Below are 21,436 nucleotides of genomic sequence, written 5' to 3' on the forward strand. Positions count from 1 at the left end.
CTCTCCTCCTCCGTCACCGGCTCTGCTCTGTCGGCCTACAGCAGACGGAGGCAGGTGCCGGCAGCTCTGATCACTGTGTTCGTGGTGTTTATCAGTAAGGGTAATTAATTGGCATCAGAATAGGCTGTGTCCTGTTCCCTCCTCCGGTCCGTGTAAAACACAGCATCTTCCTCTTCTTTTTTTCTTGGCATTTCTCATCATCCTCTCCTTGTTCAGAGCCCTCCCTCTCTACCATCCTCAGATGTGTTTTAATGGAAGCAGCCTCAGTGTGAGATCTCCTGCCATCGGTCATATTAAACTATACTCACCAAACCACAACCTGCACTCCACTTCCTTTCTTCTGTGCAGTGGGAGAGGCACTCATTTATTCTCTCACCATTCAGTTTTATTACTCTATTTACATTGTTTCCTATTTCTACCGCTCTCCATCTCTCCAGTAGCCCCCCCCCTCCCCTATCTCTCTTTCACTCGCTCTCATTTGCATAACATTGTTGCAGAAGATGTCTTTCATCTTTTCAGTATCAGATTGGAAGGAGGGAAAATTACATTACCTTTCCTGTCAAATACAAAGCGCTCCATCTCAGAGTTCAGCAGATCAGGAGCAGGGCTCCTAAACAGCAGAGTCGGGGGATTTGGAAACCATTCAGAGGAGGGGAAGTGAACTGTAGGGAAGTCAAAGGTCAAGATAACCTATTTAGTCACATTTATAAGCTGTAATGCAAATTTGTATGAGTGGGAGCATGGATTGTGGCCTGTCTTATAAAAAAAATGCTCGTGTGTGTGGTTCGGTCTGGTGTGGGTGGACAGCGAGCGCTGAATCTGTGTGAACACATTATTGTCTGGCTAATGTGTGGAGTCTTATTGGATTCACGTTGAGGCCGTTTCCCTCAGTTGCCTCATGTCTAGTCACGTCGTGGAGCTGCTCCTTCCCTCCGAACTCAGACATCCCCGGTGATTTTGGCAGAATGAGAATTGGCGTTTTGGATTTTTCCTCAGAATCCAGAGATTTATCTTCAGTGAGAAAGGACGAAAGCTGTTTCAACAGGGCTCCAGATAAAAGCCGCGCTGATAAGGAAGAAGTGGTGTTGCCTGGCTCTGAATATTTAAAGCTGCCGTCCAGGACTCTGTATGCGCAGCATCTTTTCCATGTGGCTGCTTATTGAGAGGGGAATCAACACAGAGCGCCATTTACAAGTCTGTTGTAAGTCGTGTTGTAATAAAAGAGAGAATTGCACCATGACTTCTCCAATACAAGCTATTAGTCAAAGTCTCAAATCACAGCACATACAAACACAGGCTGGTCACTCATAAAGTGTTAGCAAATAGCATTAAGAGGGACTGGAATCACCTGAACTAATAATAGCTCTTATGGTATATTCAGTGTGATAATCATGACATCAGCACAACAACACGTCATGTCATACCCGGCCTGCTGACGACATTTTAACACACATACTTTTGTCATTTATATTTACTGACCTGGCAGATGCTTTTATCCAATGCGACTTAGAGTGAGGGACATCAATAACACTTCAGAGCAGTAGGAGACCTTGGTGTAAGAACTAAGTACAGTACTACATCTATTCAATGAGTGAAGGAGATCAGGTGAAGAAGTGCAGAGAAAGTTCACACCCTGCTCTGATAGACTTTGGTAGCTTGTTCCACCATCAGGGAACCACAGACCAGAACAGTCTGGACTGAGACTGTCTTGTGTGCAGGGATGTTGATACCAGACCACATTCATTAGAGGAACACAGTGGAGGAGAAGGAGCATAAGGCTGAATGACTGAGTTCAAGTAGATGGAGCAGACCCAGAAGTTACTGTGAAGGCAGCATTAGTGACTGAAACTGATTCTGACGATCATGGGTAGCCAGTGTAGGTCGATGACTGTAAAACCATAAAACCAAAACCATGAAAGTATGACCATCTAACCCCGATATTTATTGACTTTAAATCATACATTTTTTTATCAGAAATATGGCTCAGTGATGATAACGTATCTTTCTGTTCAGTACCTCAGTATAATGCTGTGCATTCATGGAGAAAAAACAAAACGGGTGGAGGAGTTTCAATCTTTGTTCACAACAATTTCAGCTTATTGAGAGGAAAGAGCTCAGCATTAGTTCAGATATGATTGAAGATGAATCATTTGATCACTACAGAAGTGTGATGTCTTCACCTGAGAAAACAATCTTGCCCCTGTTTTTATGGAGGAAATTCTGCTCTGCAGAATCTCTCCTTCATTTCTACTGTTTTCCTCCGATTTCCCCTCCCCTTGTGTTTCCCTGTGTTGTTTTCCCTGGTGAATCCTTTGTCTACATTTGCCTCACATTATCATCCCCGGACTTCCTGGTTTGCCTGCCAGGCTCGGCCCTGGCCTGTCTCCGGTGCTTACTGTGCCCTGGCTCTGCAGACTGTGCCTCCACCTGCCCCGCTCCACAATCTTCCATCAACTACGTTAGCACATCCTGTAATAAACTTCTTCTGTTTGAACTTTAATGGTTTCTCTCTCTACATTTATTACATTTGGCTCCACAACTTTTAAACATCAAACCATTTTTCTGTTAATGAGGCAAACATTTTGTTCTCAAGTGAATACATCACACATCTGGGCTTTTCATAGAAATACTAAGTGCTAGTACTTTTAATGATGCTGTCTTCTACTGTGGAGTTTGTTTCAAAGGAAAGGCATGTGTTCTTCTTGAACACTCTAAATGTAACCAGACCAGTATTGGCTCCATGGTCGGACTGGGAAAGAAATTCAGACTTGGACTGATCCACTGGGACCGACCGTATAAATGACACTGACGGAGCTGGTAAAGACTTTAAAAACTTTATGGATGTTTTGACGGTCCACCGGCCGACCAGGATTTGAGCCAGTAGTCCTCATGTCATGTGTTTCTTCTTCAGTGGAGAAAATTCTGAAGGTGTCTTTCACCTGAACGCTACGCACTGCACTGTGACATCTCACCTGTGGTTGGAGCCTGTGTTTATAAATGTGGGGAGGCACAACTGGCTAACAGGAAGGACTCACATGCACTAACATGCACATGCATATGCACTAACATGGAGATGCTACCAGACACAATACCAAAACAAAGACCAGCCAGGACGCCATTACTCCACTTTATCTATACATAGAAGATAGATGTTTGCTGCTGTATTGAGGTTTAAAATCTGTTTACAGAACCTTTAACACTGACCTTCCAAAAGTGAATCTAATTTATCAACTGAATATTCTTTGCATCTTACCCTGTCATCTATAATACAAGCACAAGAACCTATACATCTGCAACCGATTGACAATACATTTACAAATTATTTTGAGCATATAATCAACTCCTGTTTATTATTAACTGACATTTTATAATATTTCATTTTTAAACTCAAAACTAGTTCACATGAGAAACCTGGTCTGAAGATGAAATATTGTGAGTAACTCATTTAAGGCCTCGATGGAGAAGGTTTCATGGGAGGGGAAATTCAATCATCATGATGCTGAATATATTTACATCTATATTTAACAAAAGCTTTCCACTTGTTGAAATGAACCAAAAATGGAGGTTTAGAAACTTTGGATGACTCCAGGTGTAGGAAGGTCATCTACAACAAAAATTACATTAGATAAAAAATGTGTTTTCCCCATGTCATATTACCTCATTAATGAATCATTGAACAAGAAAAACAGTCTCCTCAGTTATCAGATGGTATAACAAATTTCACTAACTTTCACTTTCACTTTCATATTGGTCCTTTCCTGGCTGAAAATCTAGAAGGTACAGATGAATCCGTCTTGGTGAATATTAAGGAGCAGTATCCTTGCATTAGTATGTTTGACCCTCCTGCCTCTTAAGACATTATACTGGAAGTGAAAGACTCTTGTAGGGCATGATGAAATAAGATCTCTTCTGGTGAAGAGAGTAGTTCTCTATTATTGAACCTCATGTCTTTATCCCTCAAAACAGGTGTAAGGTAGTCAAAGTCATACCACTTTTCACATTAGGTGATTCCAGCATGCTTACTGTATTACACTGTATCTCTTTTTCTCTGTTTACTTCTCAACCTGAACAACCATACATGTCATTTTTTTTACCTTCTGATACAACCCATAAGAGTGTCTCCTGAAATAGCCCCCCCCCACCTAGTTTCACATGGGAATCGAACACCGCTCTCTGGTGTCATCTTCATCCATCACCACAACCTCCTCCTGACATGGACTTTCTCTCTCTTTATACTATGTCACTGCACTTTTACATTTGCTCCTGTCATCATTACCATGACCACTAGATGTTGCCTAGCTACAAAGCCGAACTATTGGTATAGTTTTTCCACAGTTCTAGAGAAACCAGTATATTCAAGAATACAAAAAAAAAAAAAAATTCATGGATGGAGCAACATACTGTAGAGTTATTAATATCTCTTTGAATATTTCTAGATTTCTCAAAGGTCTTTTACACTGTCAAGGTCATCACAACATCCTTATTGCAAAATTACAAAAATATGACTTTCATGATGTTGCTCTAAAATGGCTGCTTGAGTATATAGGATAAGGACAGAATCTGTTAATAAGGTACAAACTGAGCTACTTTTTGGAGTACCTCAGGGTTCTACCCTTGGGCCTTGACTTCTACAACAAGACAATGATCCAAAGCAGTGATTCCAGACCTGTAGAAGCTGTTGAACTATAGCTTAACTGATCGCTCATTCTGATTGGCTGAATATCCACATCGGCTCTGAAAGGTCTGAGGGTCAGGAGACAGAGAGTCTGCCCTGCACCTGCTCGGTCGGCACTCGTATCACCAGTAACGACATGTGGAAGTGAAAAGTAAGTTTTATTTTGACTTTTTCTTGCTCAAGAGAAACAGGATGTTTTTAAATGCAGTTTTGGTGTAAGCGGAATGAGTAAGTAAGAATAAGCAAAGTAAGTTGAATATGTTGCTTAATTACACTTTTATATTATTGTAAATGTTATTAGAGGTAGTTTATTGTATCAAATTTGACATCTTTATTGAAGGATGTGTGCTTTAATGCAGTTTTAGGTATAACTGGAATTAGTGGAGTTGACCTACAGTTAAATAAGTTGCTTAATTACACATCTTACTTGCTGTTTGTTATAGTTTCACCCTCATTATGCTTATTGCTGTCATAATTATTATGATTGGTCACTTTCAGAATATGAATATAACATCAGTTTTATTTTTATTTCAGAATGTCTCCTATGTGTAAGAGAATTTTAAGTAGTTAAAAAACATTCCCCTGATTGAGAACACGGAACATGGCAGCAGGTAGGGTGGACATAAGGACCTCACCCTGTGCGGTGAGCAGGTGCACCTACCTGCTGAGGAGATTGGACCGCCACATTAGGCAGGCCCACACGGAGCTCTCTATGTTATTGGAAGCCAAACAGAACGAGACCCTGAAGCTCCTGGCTACTCTGAGGGCTACTAACCCCAACCCTCCAATGAGAACCACTCCGGACCAGGATGGGGAGGGCTTGGAGGAGATCCTGGATGAGCCTGTTCCCATCTCCGCAAAGAGGGCTTGCTATCCAGGGTGTCAAGAGAGGCTGCGACAGATGTCAGATGTGGCTCTCTCTGAAGCTAGGCAGCAGAGGGACCAACTCCTCATTGACATTGGTGTTCTGTGCGCCAAGGTCCAGGCCGAGGCAGAGTGAGAGGAGGCAGGCCCATCTACCTCCATAGAGCAGCAGGAAAGCCAGCCGCACACGGCTGTCCGACTGGCTTCATGTGAGCACCTGTACCTGAAGTGATCTGCAGGAAGAGGCTGACAACTCATCCATCAGGAACAGAAAGAGTCTGCCAAGAGGGAGACACACATGAAATGAAAACAAAAGGCTCGTTGTTAATGAGTTTGCTTCAGGGGTGGTAATGATTTCATTTGCACTTCATGGTTATATAGAATTTGCACAGACTTTTGCATTCACCTGTGTACACCAGGAAGTCATGTGAAATGTTCACCACTGACTGAGCTGCAGCGATGCTCCCTGGGAGGTGGAGAGGAGAGAGTGAAACTTGTCTCAGCCAAGCTCTCTGATGTCATAATACGTCAGCGGAAGTCAACTTGGCCGCTCCACCTGGCAGCAACAACACACAGACCACTGGCAGTACACACTCTGCATCCCTGTGACTCATACACAGAAATAAAGTTGGGAATATGTGTAGTGTTACTTTGGCGGAGTATTTTTAAACTCTGTCATCGGTTCCTTGATGTGTTCATGAAAAACAAGGGATTTCATTTTTCTGCTGTTCAACTATCGGAAGCTTTGGAAGAGGAGCAGCCATGTAGATGGTGTAGGGGTGGACGATAAGGATAAAATCCTCCATCGACTAATAATGATAATTCTGATGAGGAAAGATTCAGTCAAGTGAATTTATTTATAGGCCGCATATTAAAACGACATACGTTAACCAAAGTGCTTTACGGCGATTATATGATGGGATTGTTTGATCGATGATTACAATCAAACAAAACACAGAATTGATCAAATAAAAACAGATATAAATAAGAAGATATAAGTAAAATAATAAAATAAATAAAAAAACAAACAAATAAAAAAGAAATGTGGTCAGTCGTGTTGACGATGACAAATAAAAGGCTACAGAAAAAGAGCAGGGTTTAAAGATATCAGTGTTGCATGATCAGTAGAATGGAGAGCAGTGCTTGGTCAGCGGATCTGAGGTGTCTGGGGTGGGATGGGGGGACGAGCAGTTCAGAGATACCAGCTGGTGTCGGTCCATGCAGGGTAACCAGCGAGGAGAGGCCAGTACAGGGGAGGTGTGTGAGGATTCCACTGACTGATTCCTACAGAAGACTGCAGCAGTCGAGGCGAGAGGAAATAAAAGCGTTAACTGTGGTCTCGATAGCTTCCAACAGACAATTGATTGTAATTTTTCAAGTGATCTACGATGGAAGAAGCCATGGACTTTACATTCAGTGACAGTGGTTGCGGTTGTGGAGATTAGGGCCTCTGTTTAGAATTGAATCGACAAGTGATCTCTATCAAACAAAAACTAAAAATTGATCTTCTTCTGCTTTCAGTTCAGTCCTGAATGTTCGATCATTCAAATAAAAAGCGCTCTGAGAAAGTATTATTTAGCGTCTGTATCGTTAGGAGGTTGGATGTGGACCACCAATGTTTTTTAGAATTTCAAGTGGGACATGAGCTGGACAAGGTTGGAAAATACTCCTCTAAGGTACATGAAGGTTTCAGATGTGAGATGATGATTGTAGGAGGGCAGTGAGACCTGATATAGTATAGTGTCACACTGCCTGTGTTGCATGAGCGTGGCGGCTGCCATCACTGAACGGCAGTGGAGAAGCACACGTGTGTGTGTGTGTGTGTGTGTGTGTGTGTGTGTGTGTGTGTGTGTGTGTTCTGCTGCATCTCTGCTGCTGCAGCTCTGTCTCTCTACATTGACTCAACAGGTTACTGGAATGTTGGATTTCTCATTATAAACTAATTTCTGATTGATTCTTCACAGAAAATGTCAGGGTGTGTGTCTGTCTCCACATGCAGCTGCTACAGTGTGGAAAAATGTATTTTTTCATGTCTTTGTCGTATTCAGATTCAGGCTAGACAGAGACAACAATAGTGGAAGGTGTCCATTTTGTGTGATGTTGCTGGTATGATGTCAGTATGACAGCGCCAGGTCTTTTCTCTGTCTGTTTTCGCTGGGAGATGCGGCATGCGTGCAAAATAGGCAAGAGGCTGAATTCCTAGATCACGCCACGCAGCCAGGATGCGAGAGACGCGTCTCACGCAGCCGGTGAGTCCACTCTAATCTGTTCACATGGGCGCCAAAATGAAAATAAACACGTTCTGCAGCTGCCCAGTCACGCCACGCATCCAGTGTGTTCCTGGCCTCAGTTTTGCTGTTAAAGTATCTTAGAAACCTGTGTGTGGCCTCATGATGATTTGTGACTGCAGGATTGAGGACTGTTCTTATTGTATTAAATAAAACTGTGGGTCTATTGGAGGTGATAGTTACAGTACTTCACAGTAAGTGAATAGAAAAATGTGCAAACGCAAACGTGCAAAAAGTAGAATGTAATGTGTGAGGTAGGACAGTCTCATACTGTGTGTGCAATGAGACCAGTCACAGTCAGGGCATAAACAAACGTGGACAAGAAGCCACAGCGCTTTATTTCAAGTGTTTTCAAATGAAAAAGAGAAGAGATTTAAAGGATGAAGACAAACCGGTTGGTTTCGAACATGTACTGTATGTCTGGTTAATTTCTCTACCTGTGATAAAAAGCAGCACACACCTGCTTCCCTAAGGGACTATGGGACACAGTGTTCGAGACGTGTCAGTCCAGGCGAACCTCCTAAATGTAACAGCAGCAGTGAAATTCTGGTCTTTATGATGGAAAAATAAAAATTCTGTACCATCCCTTCCCTCGAGTCATGACATTTAGCCTCATGTACAGCTTGAGAGTTTGCTGTTGAGCTGTTTGATTGAATTCTTCCCTTGTAGGAGGAAACTACAGACATCATTGGAGCTTAGCATAAATCATATTTATGTTTTCCTGAAAACGTGGAAACATGGAAAACTGCATTCTTCAAAATACCCTACACTTTTTGTGTGTGTGTGTGTGTGTGTGTGTGTGTGTGTGTGTGTGTGTGCGCGCTCTGATATTCAGCTTGTGTTATCAAACAAGCAGAGAGGAAGTGGTGTCTGGTGTTTTTACAGCCTGTCAGTGCAGGGAGACGATGGTGTGATGGTAACCAGAGGAGACAAACCATCATCAGTGGTTAAATGTGGAGAAGCATCCACACACGAGAGAGAGCGTGTGAATGGTTGCCAGGCAACAGAATTAGCCAGCATCTATCCTCCTTTTCCAGTCAGAGGAAAACTGCCTCTTGCTGAATTAGTGCGGCTCAGCATGAATGTTTCTGTCCAAACCCGACCTGAGCCCGAGAGAGCTGTGACCGAGTCCGACCCAAACCACATCACACTTAGTGTGAACTGAAGGAATTGAATTGAGTTTGTTTTATCCTGTCACATGGTTGCTGTTACCATGGTTGCAGCTTGCTTGTTTACGCTGATTACACGTGACCATTCATCCTCATTATTAGAAAATAAGCTGCCTATTGAGCCAACATGACCGAACCCGACGTGAACCCAATTTCCAAGTTTTTGTCCGAACCCACTGAGTCCTGTCAGGCTTGGTTCAGACTTGCTTCAGACTTGCTTCAGGTTTGGGTCAGGCTCAGGTTAAGCTTGGGTTGGAGTCGGGCTTGGGTTGTGCTCAGGTCAGGCTCGCGGCGGGCTTGGGTGGAGTCGGGCTCAAGTTGTGTTCAGGTCAGGCTCAAGTCGGGCTCGGGTTGGAGTCGGGCTCAAGTTGTGCTCAGGTCAGGCTCGAGTCGGGCTTGGGTTGGAGTTGGGCTCAGGTTGTGCCCAGGTCAGGCTCGAGTTTGAGTCGGGCCCAGGTTGGAGTCGGGCTCAGGTTGGAGTCAGGCTCGGCTTGGAGTCGAGCTCAGGTTGTCTTCAGGTCAGGCTCTGGTTGGCTCGGGTTGGAGTTGGACTCAAGTTGTGCTCAGGTCAGACTCAGGTTGGAGTTGGGCTCAAGTTGTGCTCAGGTCAGGCTCAGGTTTGAGTTGGGCTCAGGTTGGAGTCAGGCTCGGGTTGGAGTTGGGCTCAGGTTGTGCCCAGGTCAGGCTCGGGTTTGAGTCGGGCTCAGGTTGGAGTCGGGCTCGGGTTGTGCTTAGGTCAGGCTCAGGTTGGAGTCGGGCTCAGGTTGTGCCCAGGTCAGGCTCGGGTTTGAGTCGGGCTCAGGTTGGAGTCGGGCTCGGGTTGGAGTTGGGCTCAGGTTGTGCTTAGGTCAGGCTCAGGTTTGAGTCAGGCTCAGGTTGGAGTCGGGCTCAGATTGGAGTCAGGCTTGGGTCTGGCTTGGGTAAGTGTACACAGTTTACAGAGTACGGGTCAGTACACTGAAGCTGTTTCCCAATTCAGGGGCCACATCTTCAGAGGACTTGGTCTACGAAGGTGTGGCCCCCGTAGCCGTTGCAGAACACGAAGGCTGAACTGAAATGGAACAGTCTGGCCTGTGGAGGATTTTTACTGTGCGTCACCAGCTGTGCCCACCCTTACTGTTGCTTTGCAAAGCATGGCTCTTGTTGCCAAGCAACCTTTACAACACCTAATTTATTTCGCAAAAACTTGAGGTTTTTAAGGCCCACGGTTTTAACAGTTGTACATTTAGCTCGTGTAATCCTCAGGCTCTCTGTCACTGTTGTTTGCTTTCACTACTGGTGCGCAATGAATCTTGGGATGTGTTGGGCTGCGAAGGATCCACCTGTTTCATCCTGCGTTGTCCAGGGAAAGAAGGACACATTTCTCGGCTGCATTTGAAGGAGCCTTTGAAATGAGAAAGTCCGGTCACGGTGCTGTGATGCAGTCAGTCTTCAAATGCAGCTTCTGAAGGATGTGGCCCCAGAATTGGGACACAGCTTGTCTGCCAATTGTTAATGATTTTGAGTGTGTGCGTACTTGTGTGCTAATTGTTGCAGGGAAAGTTTTGGATCAAATGGGATCATTTCAGAACGATGTCTTTCAGACATCAAACACAAGGATTCAAGGACCAGTGTGAAGGATCTATCGGAATATTGCTAAATTTGTTTTACTTTAAGTAAACCAGAGGCCTGTCCTACGAGGTAAGTTCAACATACCCAGGATATCGTTTCATTATCTGGCTTCACTGAACCTAACATTGACCATCCTGGCAACCTGTACTATGAAGCTGGTTATCAACTGGCACAGTTACCTGTCCAGGTACAAGCTGGTTCATGTGAAAGAGGCGGAGTTGTTCAATATAAACAACATCATCAGAACCATGAATAAAGTATTAATATGATATGAGAAGAAACTCTGATACCTGCAGGTGAATTCAGCTATAGTAACGTCATAAAGTGAAATTCAACGAGGTGAAATGTAAACATTACGATCACATGACTAGAATAAAAAAGAAACACCAGAAATAATTTACAATGATTAAAGTCAAATTGAGGACAAACTGTAGATAAGAACATGAGTTATCATCAAGTTTTTCACAGTATTTTTCTCCGTTGTCTGATGATGAACAAACTGTTATGAACATGTGATGCAGATAAAACAGTTAAAGTCAGACAGTTTCTGCTGCAGAGAGGAGAGATAGAAAAGAGAAGTAGTTGATGTCTGATGAGTCAGTCTGACTGAAATGTTCATTTAGAATCATGAAACATTGAACAGTGTGTGGATCATTGTTTAGTTTTGATTTCTCCTCATGTTGTTCTGAGCTGCAGTGATGAAGAGGAGAGTAAAATCTTCATCACTGTCAGGAATCCTGTGTTCAGGTCAAATGAAGCTAGAATAGTTATTATGTAGTTATTTAGTGATAAACTCTCCTGTGTTTGTTAGAGGCTCTGTTTTAAAACCAGAGTAACACATGGAAAGATTCAAACAAAACATCCACTGATCAAATACAAACCACTTTATTGTAAACTCTTTTGTCCCTGTCAGGATCCTGTAGGAATAATGACTCAGTTTTTTCCAGTGATTTGATTGGTCAGTAGTTTGGCTGTTGACCAGTTTTGATCTGATTCTGTGAAGTTAACCTGCTTTGGAGCAGGTTAGGAGTACAGCATCAGTTACCATGGTGATTTACCCCAGTAACACGTGAACCAATGTCATAGGACTGACGACCCAGAGTTACACCTGAAGTTACCACGATAACCTCAAATACTGCTTCGTAGTATCGAACTCTGGTTTCTTTATAATATCTATTTGCAATAAAACCAAATCTAATATCAAACACCACACATCTCTTTAGGAGTGTGTGAACGTAGCCGCCTCATTCATTTGGATGAGGCCACTCTGCTAACTCAGTGGGATGCTGACGCAGGTGTACTGAACAGTACAGCCTCTAGGGGGCGCTCATGACGCATCAGGAGTTTAATCTTTCTCACTTCAGCATGACTGAGAAAACCCTTGTTTTCAGACAAATGTCAAGGCGCTGTCAAAATTCTTGAGCAGCTTTTAAATGAGCCGAATCCTCTCCTGAGCGCGGTTTTACCTGTGCACTGCAGCAGAGCATAGAAACAGTCCTGCAACAGCAAGCCTTACTCTCTGACAGCCATTTCACATTTCCCCTCTGGGCAGGCAGCTATAAATGCAGTTACACACTCAGTTCATAGTCATTTAGTCATGTGGTCAACTAGATAGGGCTGCTTGTTGTGTTATTGTGCTGCTGCACTCAGGCATCCCCAGAATGTACCACCTCTGTTGTTTCAAATGAGAATGAACCGGAAATTCATTTTGCATTGTGCCGTGGCTGATTGACAAATGGTGAAGGTGACAAAAAAAAGCTTTTTAATCAAATTAAATGTTCTTTTCTTAAATTCAGAGAAGCAGGAAAATGTATGGGTGAAGCGAATGCTGCAGTTTGCCAGGTTTTCCACTGTCAGAGAAGCAGTGTGAGTGTTGGGATCATTTACATGCACTTTCTGGAGCCTGATAGCACATTAGTCAGTCACTGCTGCTGCTGCTGCTGTCTCTGCTCTGCGCCTTGCCACCATTTGTGATTTTTTTTTTAAGTACCAGATGGAGAGAATAGAAAAAGAAATGCCTCTGCTCTCTCTTTTATTCTCCTCCCGACCCCGCTCTTTATCAAGCTACCACAGTTGGGTCAAAATAAATGATCAGTCCCTTCAATTGTGCTGCAATTACGCCTCCACAAATGGCCAGGATGAAGTGGAACCTATAAGTCCTCGTGTGTGCAGTGCTGCGAGCAGGCTAATGCAGCCCTTTGTGGGTCGATGGCTTCTCAGTATACTTTTATATTGATATGAAAGCCCATTCAAAGCCTTATGTCATTTTGGGCTGTCACTAGTTTAAAGAAAACACTCTTACACTGAATATAACCAGTAATATTATGTGCATACTGGGGGTAACTTACTGATTAAGGTACCCTACGGATTCCTTTAACCATCTGTTGTGCAAAAGAGCAATGTTTATAAATGGGTCCCATTAAAGCAGACGCATCCAGGCTCTGGCAAGGCTGGAGTACCAACTGGGCACAGCAGCAGGCTGATTTAATTGAAAACTTCAATTGAAATTTAATTTAAAATACACACCACTGTGTCAAAAATATAGTTTCAAGGCCTTTATCCTGTTCTTGTCCAACATCTCTCTGGAGTCTGAGTTCTGGCAGCCACTTTAGAGATAGTCTTGACATTTGTTTTATAAATTTCACCTGTCTAAAAACATTAATCCTAAAGTGCTACATGTGTTTATACTCAGCACAAACTCAGTACCAATAATCTCTCAGTAAGAATGCAGAGCTGCCAACCTGTTAGCATTTTGACATTGAAGAACGCTGGTACGATTTGTCACTTTAAACTCTGACAACTGAGTTCATTTGTACATGTGCAGTACTCAAGTCTAACATCAGGGGGCAGCAACATCCAGTCTGATGAGCAAGAGAAGAAGAAGAGTTCAACCAATCATAGCGCTGGGCTCAGTCCTGCAATTGTCAAGCAGGAATAACCGTCAGATGTCAATCATTTCAACACAGAAACAGGTTTTAACAGCTCCTCATCACGTCATCGCTGCTTCCTCAGGTGAGGGCGGGGCTTTAACTCTGCCAAGGTAAACAGGCTGTGGTGGACGTGGAAAGTCGACATTGTGAGTTAAGTCAAGTTAACGCAGACCTGCTAAACTATTTAACGTTGGTACAATATACAAAATAAATTATGTGAATTTTTAATAAATAGTTGAATCAAATTCACTTATGTTCATCAGTTTGTATAAGCACACCTGTCGTACAATAAAACAGTGGTTTCAAGCAGCTGCACTGAAACTTTAACTTTCACTGTATATTATAATGTATCCCAGTGTAAGTGATATTTTAGAGACACATGGTCAAAGCTCCAAAAACTTCAGGTGAAAGTATGTAAACCTGCTCCCTGCAAGTCAAGAACCAGGGTTCAGCCTCCACTGAGCTGACACTTACCCCCGTGCACACACACACACACACACACACACACACACACAGCTGACTGCTGCTGAGTGTAAACATGTCCTTTCATTAGAGTTCCTCTCCAGAATATGTGGTTGTATTGTTTTCTTCATAGCTGACTCATATGTTGAAGAACTTGGTGATAGTTGGTGAGTGGGGAAATGACCGTGTGCAAAGTGAAGATGTGTGGAAGCATGTGAACTCATTATGGTACCTCGAATATTCTCCCAAGGGTGGCAGTTTCTGAGAATGCCATCACTCTTTTTTTTTTTGTGTGTAAATCAACAACAAAAACATAAACAAACAACATTTGTGGCCAAGACTTCTGAGCTCTGAACCTGGTGAACGTCGCTGTTGGCTACACACACAGTCACACAGTCATACAGTCACACAGTCATACAGTCACACAGTCACACAGTCACACAGTCACACAGTCACACAGTCATACAGTCACACAGTCACACAGTCACACAGTCACACAGTCACACAGTCACACAGTCATACAGTCACACAGTCACACAGTCACACAGTCACACAGTCACACAGTCACACAGTCACACAGTCATACAGTCATACAGTCACACAGTCACACAGTCACACAGTCACACAGTCACACAGTCACACAGTCACACAGTCACACAGTCACACAGTCACACAGTCACACAGTCATACAGTCACACAGTCACACAGTCATACAGTCACACAGTCACACAGTCATACAGTCACACAGTCACACAGTCACACAGTCACACAGTCACACAGTCACACAGTCATACAGTCACACAGTCACACAGTCACACAGTCACACAGTCATACAGTCGCCTCCTGTAGGTGATTAAATCGTTCAGAAGTTCCATGTGGTTTGACTACTAACATGTAAGAACACTTTTTTAAAACACGTGTTAAAACACATGTCACAAGCGGTGTTCTGACAACAGCTCCTGCCTTATGGAAACTCTTTCGGGCAAGACTACCCTCTAAATAAATAGGAGTAAGCTCAGGAGCTGCAGTTTTTCTGGATAAAAAGCTGTATAACGTTTATATTGCTCAACAGATTTCAATGAGTTGGTTTTATATTCAAGGGTTAATGACCTACGGTACTAGTCAAAAGTTTGGACAGGTTCTGGTTTTTGCTCGACAGCTGGTTTGGGGTTCAAGTCTGTGGAACTCAATCTGGGCATTGATGAAGAGATGGTATTTAGATGCAGGTTCCAGGTATTGTTGGTGATCATGATTGGTCAGGCAGATGTGACATCACAACCAGAAAGATTCCTACAAGCACAACATGTTCAGGTTTTCCAAAATAATAATCTACACTGATGAATATTGTATTTTCTTCTCTACTACAGATAGCTCTGTCCTTCACTGTCTGATCTTTGATTGATGCTCACTGACTGTAAATAATAACAAGCATGAGATGCTTTGTAGTATATTTGAGCCCTGAGCAGTGGCTGCAGGTATAACACAAACATGATACATCATCATCAGTGTCTCAGCTGTGTTTTTTTAGCTTCCTCTTTTTGAATGTGTCCTCCTGTCTCTCTTTTCTTTTTCAGGTCGAAGGATGGCACTGTCCTTTCTTCTCTTCTCCGCAGTGTTGCCCCGACTCAGCGTGTCTGCGTACAACACATCAGCCGGTAATGACTGCGCTGTCTCACATACAAGTGTATGTCTCTGACACAATGTCTCCAGTTGTACAAAATGACTGTGGCTGCAGCAGAGCAGTGGAGGATCTGTGACCCTGCTGGTCTGGTGTGTTTTTGTTGGTAATCCTCTTGGTGCTGTTTTGTACAGTGCTTAAAATAGCTAATAACCTCTGCGGTGTTCAATAGGAAGGTTTGTTTTGCCAATTTTTTGCTTTTTGCAGCAAGTACAAAAAGGCTGACAACAGCACAAAATATCAGACAGATAATTTGACTTGTAGGTTAATTAACCAACAGAACATGATGGAGTCTGTGCTCCTGTTTTTAGAGGTGAGGGAAATTCTAGTATTATCTTAATGTTAGCACTAATTAGCAGGTATCTGTGTCATAACTGGCTTGTTAGCTTAGCTCGTTAGCCAGCAAATGAATTAGCCTTAGGTTAGCCTTCGAGCAAGACTCCTAGCTGTGCTAATGATGCTAAGAGGAGCGTATGCTTGACACAAACCCTCATGTTTTGAATTCTCCCCCTCCCCCTGCCCTTCCTCTTTACCCATTGTTGGATAAGGCGAGAGTTAGGGGCGGAGTCAGCCACTGCCAAGATGGCGATGGTGGAGCAGCTCACTCAGAGCTTCAAAACTGCTCTTCAGTAACCTGTGGGTGACGTCACAGAGGCTACATCTATCTTGTGTGATGACCACTGCTCCATCTGTTATTGGTTGTCTGGCTCTTCCTGTTCCTCCTAACCTGCAGCTGTTTCAGCTCATTTTCAGTATCTGCTGACGCTCCTGTTCCCTCTCCGTCGTTATGAAGTCTCTCTGTCTGGTTTGTTATTGTTCACTCAGCTCCTCACCATGTGGAACCATGAATCTGAGGTGTCCACAGGTTCTTTCAGAACCTTATTCATGTAGTTAGTCGTCACTGGAAATCACTGGTGTTATCACTTTTATAGCATTGAGGTTTGGGCCTGTATTCTCATTGTAGTCCGTCCTACCTGTTTGTTTTTAATCATATAAGAGATCACATACTCATACACTTCAACTTCAAAATAATACAATTATTGTAAGACAGTAGAATTTTGAACCATTTAACATTTTATTGACATAGCAGAGTGGTGAACTCAGTCCAGTTACATACTGTATGTGTTTAGTATTCTACAGTTGTGACTCCGGTCCTTTTCCCTCTGTTATATCAGTCAGTTTCTGAGCATGAAATTGCTGCCACAGCTCTTGAGACTCATACTGGACAAGCACCATTTCCCACCTCTAACAGCCCGGCTTGGCAGGCAGGCCCAGCCCCACATTTAAAAACTGATCTGCAACCAACGGGAGCTGAAAGCACTAATGAATATTTGCTGTAAACTCCTGGTACTTATGGTGCTTTTATATCCAAGCTCATGCTTTGACACTAATGCTCACAGGCAGATGTCAGATCTCTGTAATACAGACATAAACCTGCAGTCAGATTAGTGAGCTGTCATTTCCTCTTTGTGCCGAGCGTTGGAGGTGGTGGTGGTGGGGGGGGGGGCTGTTTGCTATGGGAGTCACGTCTAGTGGTCTTTCCTGGCCTCTGGTGAGAAATGCGGTGAATGTTTAGTAATTAGGGTTTTACACTGTGGGTGAACCTGTGTGGAGTGGCAGGCTCCAGATGTATTATCCTCCGGGAAGGCAAGGCAGTGAGAGATGGAGAGACCGGAGATAATCAGATACACGGAGAAGACTTGTGATGTAGCTTTGGTGAAAAGGAGGTTTCCAATGAACTGGCAGGAAATAAGAAATGCCAGCACACAGAGGAGGCTAGGTGGAGCTGCTCTCCTCCCAGGACTGATTGATTTCATGTGCTTTAATGGATGGCCATAGTGTAAAGTAAGGTGGTGGGTGTTGTGTATCAAGGTCACTCCCCATCTACATCAAAGCTCGGCTGACATCTTCATCAAAGAGTCTGTTACCATTCTAGTGGACTTTTTTTCTGCCTGTTTCTCCCACACAAACCGGTTTTTATTAAAAGGCTGCTCAGGTTCACAGCTCTGAGGGGCTGATACCTTCCATGTGGTGTTGGCAGTGTGGGTGTAATTTATGAATTTCTGCCCATATCCATCAATAATATGATGATCTGATCAATTATCTGATCAACAGACAGATTTCCGTTATTTTCCAAGCTTCAATGCCAACCTTCACTTATAGTCTCTCAGTTAGGAGCCAAGCTGATTATCTTTGGGTTGTGAAATGTTTATCAGACAGAAATTGCAATCAGAAGATATCGTGTTGGACTTTATGAAATTGTGATGGTAGTTTTTCTCCTCTGACACTTGGTTATTTTCAGCTGTGATTTATTCAGAAATTCCTCTCTGACGTTGCTACTTATGGAGACTGGGGACAGTTGCAACACTTTGTGCATTTCTCTCAGTCACTCAGAGACTATTTGGACCAGACCAACCAAACTGTTATATATTATATATATATTAACCTCACATCTGTCTGCTAATTACCCATACCATTTACACATGATTACATACAACTGTCATTCACTATATTCATTGAATGGAAGAATTCTGATGTTGCAACTGACCCCAACCCACTAATTAACTTTAGTTTTTTGTCTCAGTAAGCATACTATTCTGAAAATATACATTGTTTTACAATAATATTATTTATCTACTTAATGACATTTAACAGTTATTGAGTTTTGTTTTACATAGAACATCGAACCTGCTTTGAGTCAAAATAGACACAATTTATGTATTTTATTGCTTATGATAAACAGAACAGGCAAATATATTATAAAACCATGAGAGGCCACAAAAAAATCCCCAAAATAACTTGTTTGTTTTCTCTTATTTGTTAAATAACAGGTAAGTAGATGATGTGTTGAACCAGCTCCCTCTGAATGGGCCCCTGTTGATGCCTAGATGATGGATTTAATGTGTTGGTTGCTGTGCTGTAGCAAAATTGTAACTGTTGTTTGTTGAAGTTGTTCTACAGTCATGATTGACAGCAATGCCAGCAACACCTAAAAGTTTCCTTAAACCTATATTTAGTTTGATTCCCACATGCAAGTGGTGGAAGGATTCTGAAATTCTGATTCTGAGGTACAAACATCCACAATCTCGTATCGCAATACAGGACGATGGGACCGATGGACGATGTAAAAGCGATGGTGTTCCACAAATCAACATGATTAGTTTAGTTTGCTTAAGATGGATAATAACCCTGAGAATGCAGACTACATTCTGAATGAACTGAACCGAATGTGGATATGAAGAATCGTTACATCCCCCGGGAACAGCGACTACATTATGTAATAATTATTTAAGTTCCTGGAGTAGAAAATGAAAAGCAAAGGTAAAGAATGAACTGAATATAATCATGTCACAGGGCAGATGTTGATTGTTAAATGCTGAGTAGGATGAGACATCTAAAGCTCCGTTAGCAGATTTTGTGTGGAAATGTATTTCATTTTTCATTGTAATGTTGCCGTAGCACCAGGAATAAATGTTTGTTGTCAATATCTTACATCTCAAATTTAATAATTCGACCTGGGTTGAACCTAAGGTCAGCAAGTCATCAAAATCATTACAGCCAAGAAAATTCTCAAGAATTCATCATGAGAAACTGCAGACAAATAGGATCTCTGAGAAACGCTGTACAGAAATTTACACACCTAGTGCTGGTGGCCATCACTAATCACTGAATTTCCTCTGATGAATCTGCTCTGAAAAATACAAAGCGTGTAAAAAATACAGTACCTCTGAGGCAGAAATAATTGGGGTGGCAGAATTAAATTTCTGTTCCTTTGTCACCTTCCAACTCTCAGATGTTTTCTGTAGCCTAAACCTTTAAGTACATCAGTCTCAGACAGCCTGAACATGCAAATCTGTCTTCTTCCCGCTAGTCAGGCCCCAGCTGGCCCCATTAACCGTGTTTCCATCCCACTGAAAGCACAATTTCTTCATGTAAAACCATCGCTCAGTCAACAAATAAGCTCTACTGGCAGCAACAAGGACAGACCTCATATGGATACCGTGTTACTGGAGGAAAAACACGGTTGTGCCTAATGAGTGAGCCTTCTGCTGGAAGCCAGGCTGCTGGTCTTTCAGCATGTGCTGAAAACATGACAGAAGTCTCCATCTAGTGGTAGGACGGGGCCCTGACCGTGAGAAAAGCTTTTCCTAACATTTCAAAGGAGTAATAGTCTGAAAGTACTTTCTGAAAGCTACAAAGCATTGTGTTTCCCGTTCTCTTTGACTCATTTCTTACTCATCTGTCCATATTGTTATGTTATTCACTAGGAACTATTTGGATGATATAAGACTTACAGTGACAAATGAAAAGAAATGTTTTATTTTTTATTAGGTCGTCATCAAGAAAAAGACTTATAGTGCACATAATATCACGGTTTGCTTTTTGCCTCTTGATTCCATTGTGAATTCAGACTTGAAGTGAAGGAAACTTTAAAGGGTAAAGGCAGTTTAATGCTTGAAATGAAGTATGAAGCATTTCTAAAGGGAAAAGTGACCTGTTATAGATCTGTTATAGATCTGTTATACACCTGTTATACACCAGTCATAGACCTTGTGTAGGCCTGTTATAGACATGTTATAGGCATGTTTTAGACATGTTCCCTCATAGCCTCCTGTTTAATCTGTAAAACTGGACTACACTGTGTGTGCAGGATCGAGTCAAAATAAGCTTTTGTGTGTGTGTGTGTGTGTGTGTGTGTGTGTGTGTGTGTGTGTGTGCGTGCCTGCGTGCGTGTGAGAGCACATTGTAGTGACGGACTATCTCCCACTGCAGCAGTGTGGCTGTTGGTGTTTTAAGAGCTGTTGGAAACAATGGAGCTGTGTGGCTCAGAGGAATCAGATAAATCAGGCTTTGAGACACACACAGTATCTGTTAGAAGGTTTGGTTTGCTCTTTTCATGGGATTTGATAACCATGAGAAAAATATAACAAAAATTCACCTGGAATTATTCTTTGAAATGTGGTTTTAAATCTCTGAATTCTGTGTGGCTCTCAGGATCCGGCAGCAGCGCTCAACTGTCTTGCAGCTGATGAACAGGCAGCAGATGGAGACAGGCAGGAGCTGGAGGGATGGCTGGGTATTTATCTGCTCCACCTCACAGTGTGTCTCTCTTTCAGGTTGTGCTATCATCCGCCCTCCCCGAGATGGAGGGATAAGGTACAGAGGCCTGACACAAGAGCAGGTGAGGAATGCAGCTGCAGATACAGTACATACGTATATATGTGCATGAATTACAGCATACAGCATTAGTGCTGTGGAAACGTAGCCTACATTACACTGGATGTGTCAGGACAACAGGTAAACATGGTGGGGGTGTTGAGTTTGCATTCACAGCAAACGAAACCAGATAAGTATATATAATATATAAAAATAGAGATGTTACTGAAATATGATCAAATATAAGAGAGAGAAATAAGAAGTGATGGCCTGCAGCTGAGAGGAAGAAGAAAACTCTTCATTCTAACTTGATTAACAAGTGTTTGATACAATAGGACATCTAGAAACCACCGCCCACCACAAATCCATCCACTACCTAGAAAAACAATGTAGACAAATCTGTGCTGTGATATTTTTCTACTGGTGCACTGATGTGTGTGTGTGTGTGTGTGTGTGTAGATCCGCAGTGTGCAGGTGCTCCCAGTAGACTATGAGATAGAGTACATCTGCAGGGGCAACAGGGTGATCGTGGGACCCAAGGTCAGGAAGTGTTTGCCCAACGGCACTTGGACGGACCTGAGCCAGCACAGCAGATGCTGTGA

The 21,436-nt window shown here is 42.8% G+C and overlaps 1 protein-coding gene across 4 annotated transcripts in view; it reads left to right on the forward strand.

Moving 5' to 3' along the window:
* The window catches only part of gabbr1b (gamma-aminobutyric acid (GABA) B receptor, 1b), a 170,312-nt gene that overhangs the window by 20,957 nt on the left and 127,919 nt on the right, over nucleotides 1-21,436 (forward strand). For 3 of the 4 annotated variants that reach the window (XM_056398721.1, XM_056398723.1, XM_056398722.1), the window contains exons 2-4: nucleotides 15,574-15,654; nucleotides 20,795-20,859; nucleotides 21,294-21,432. In XM_056398721.1, the coding sequence (XP_056254696.1) occupies nucleotides 15,574-15,654; nucleotides 20,795-20,859; nucleotides 21,294-21,432 (285 nt within the window). The remainder of the gene's footprint in view (nucleotides 1-15,573; nucleotides 15,655-20,794; nucleotides 20,860-21,293; nucleotides 21,433-21,436) is intronic. The other variant, XM_056398725.1, reaches the window with a different exon arrangement.

Source organism: Seriola aureovittata, chromosome 16, assembly GCF_021018895.1.
Source record: "Seriola aureovittata isolate HTS-2021-v1 ecotype China chromosome 16, ASM2101889v1, whole genome shotgun sequence".
In the NCBI taxonomy this organism is placed as follows: Eukaryota; Metazoa; Chordata; class Actinopteri; order Carangiformes; family Carangidae; genus Seriola; species Seriola aureovittata.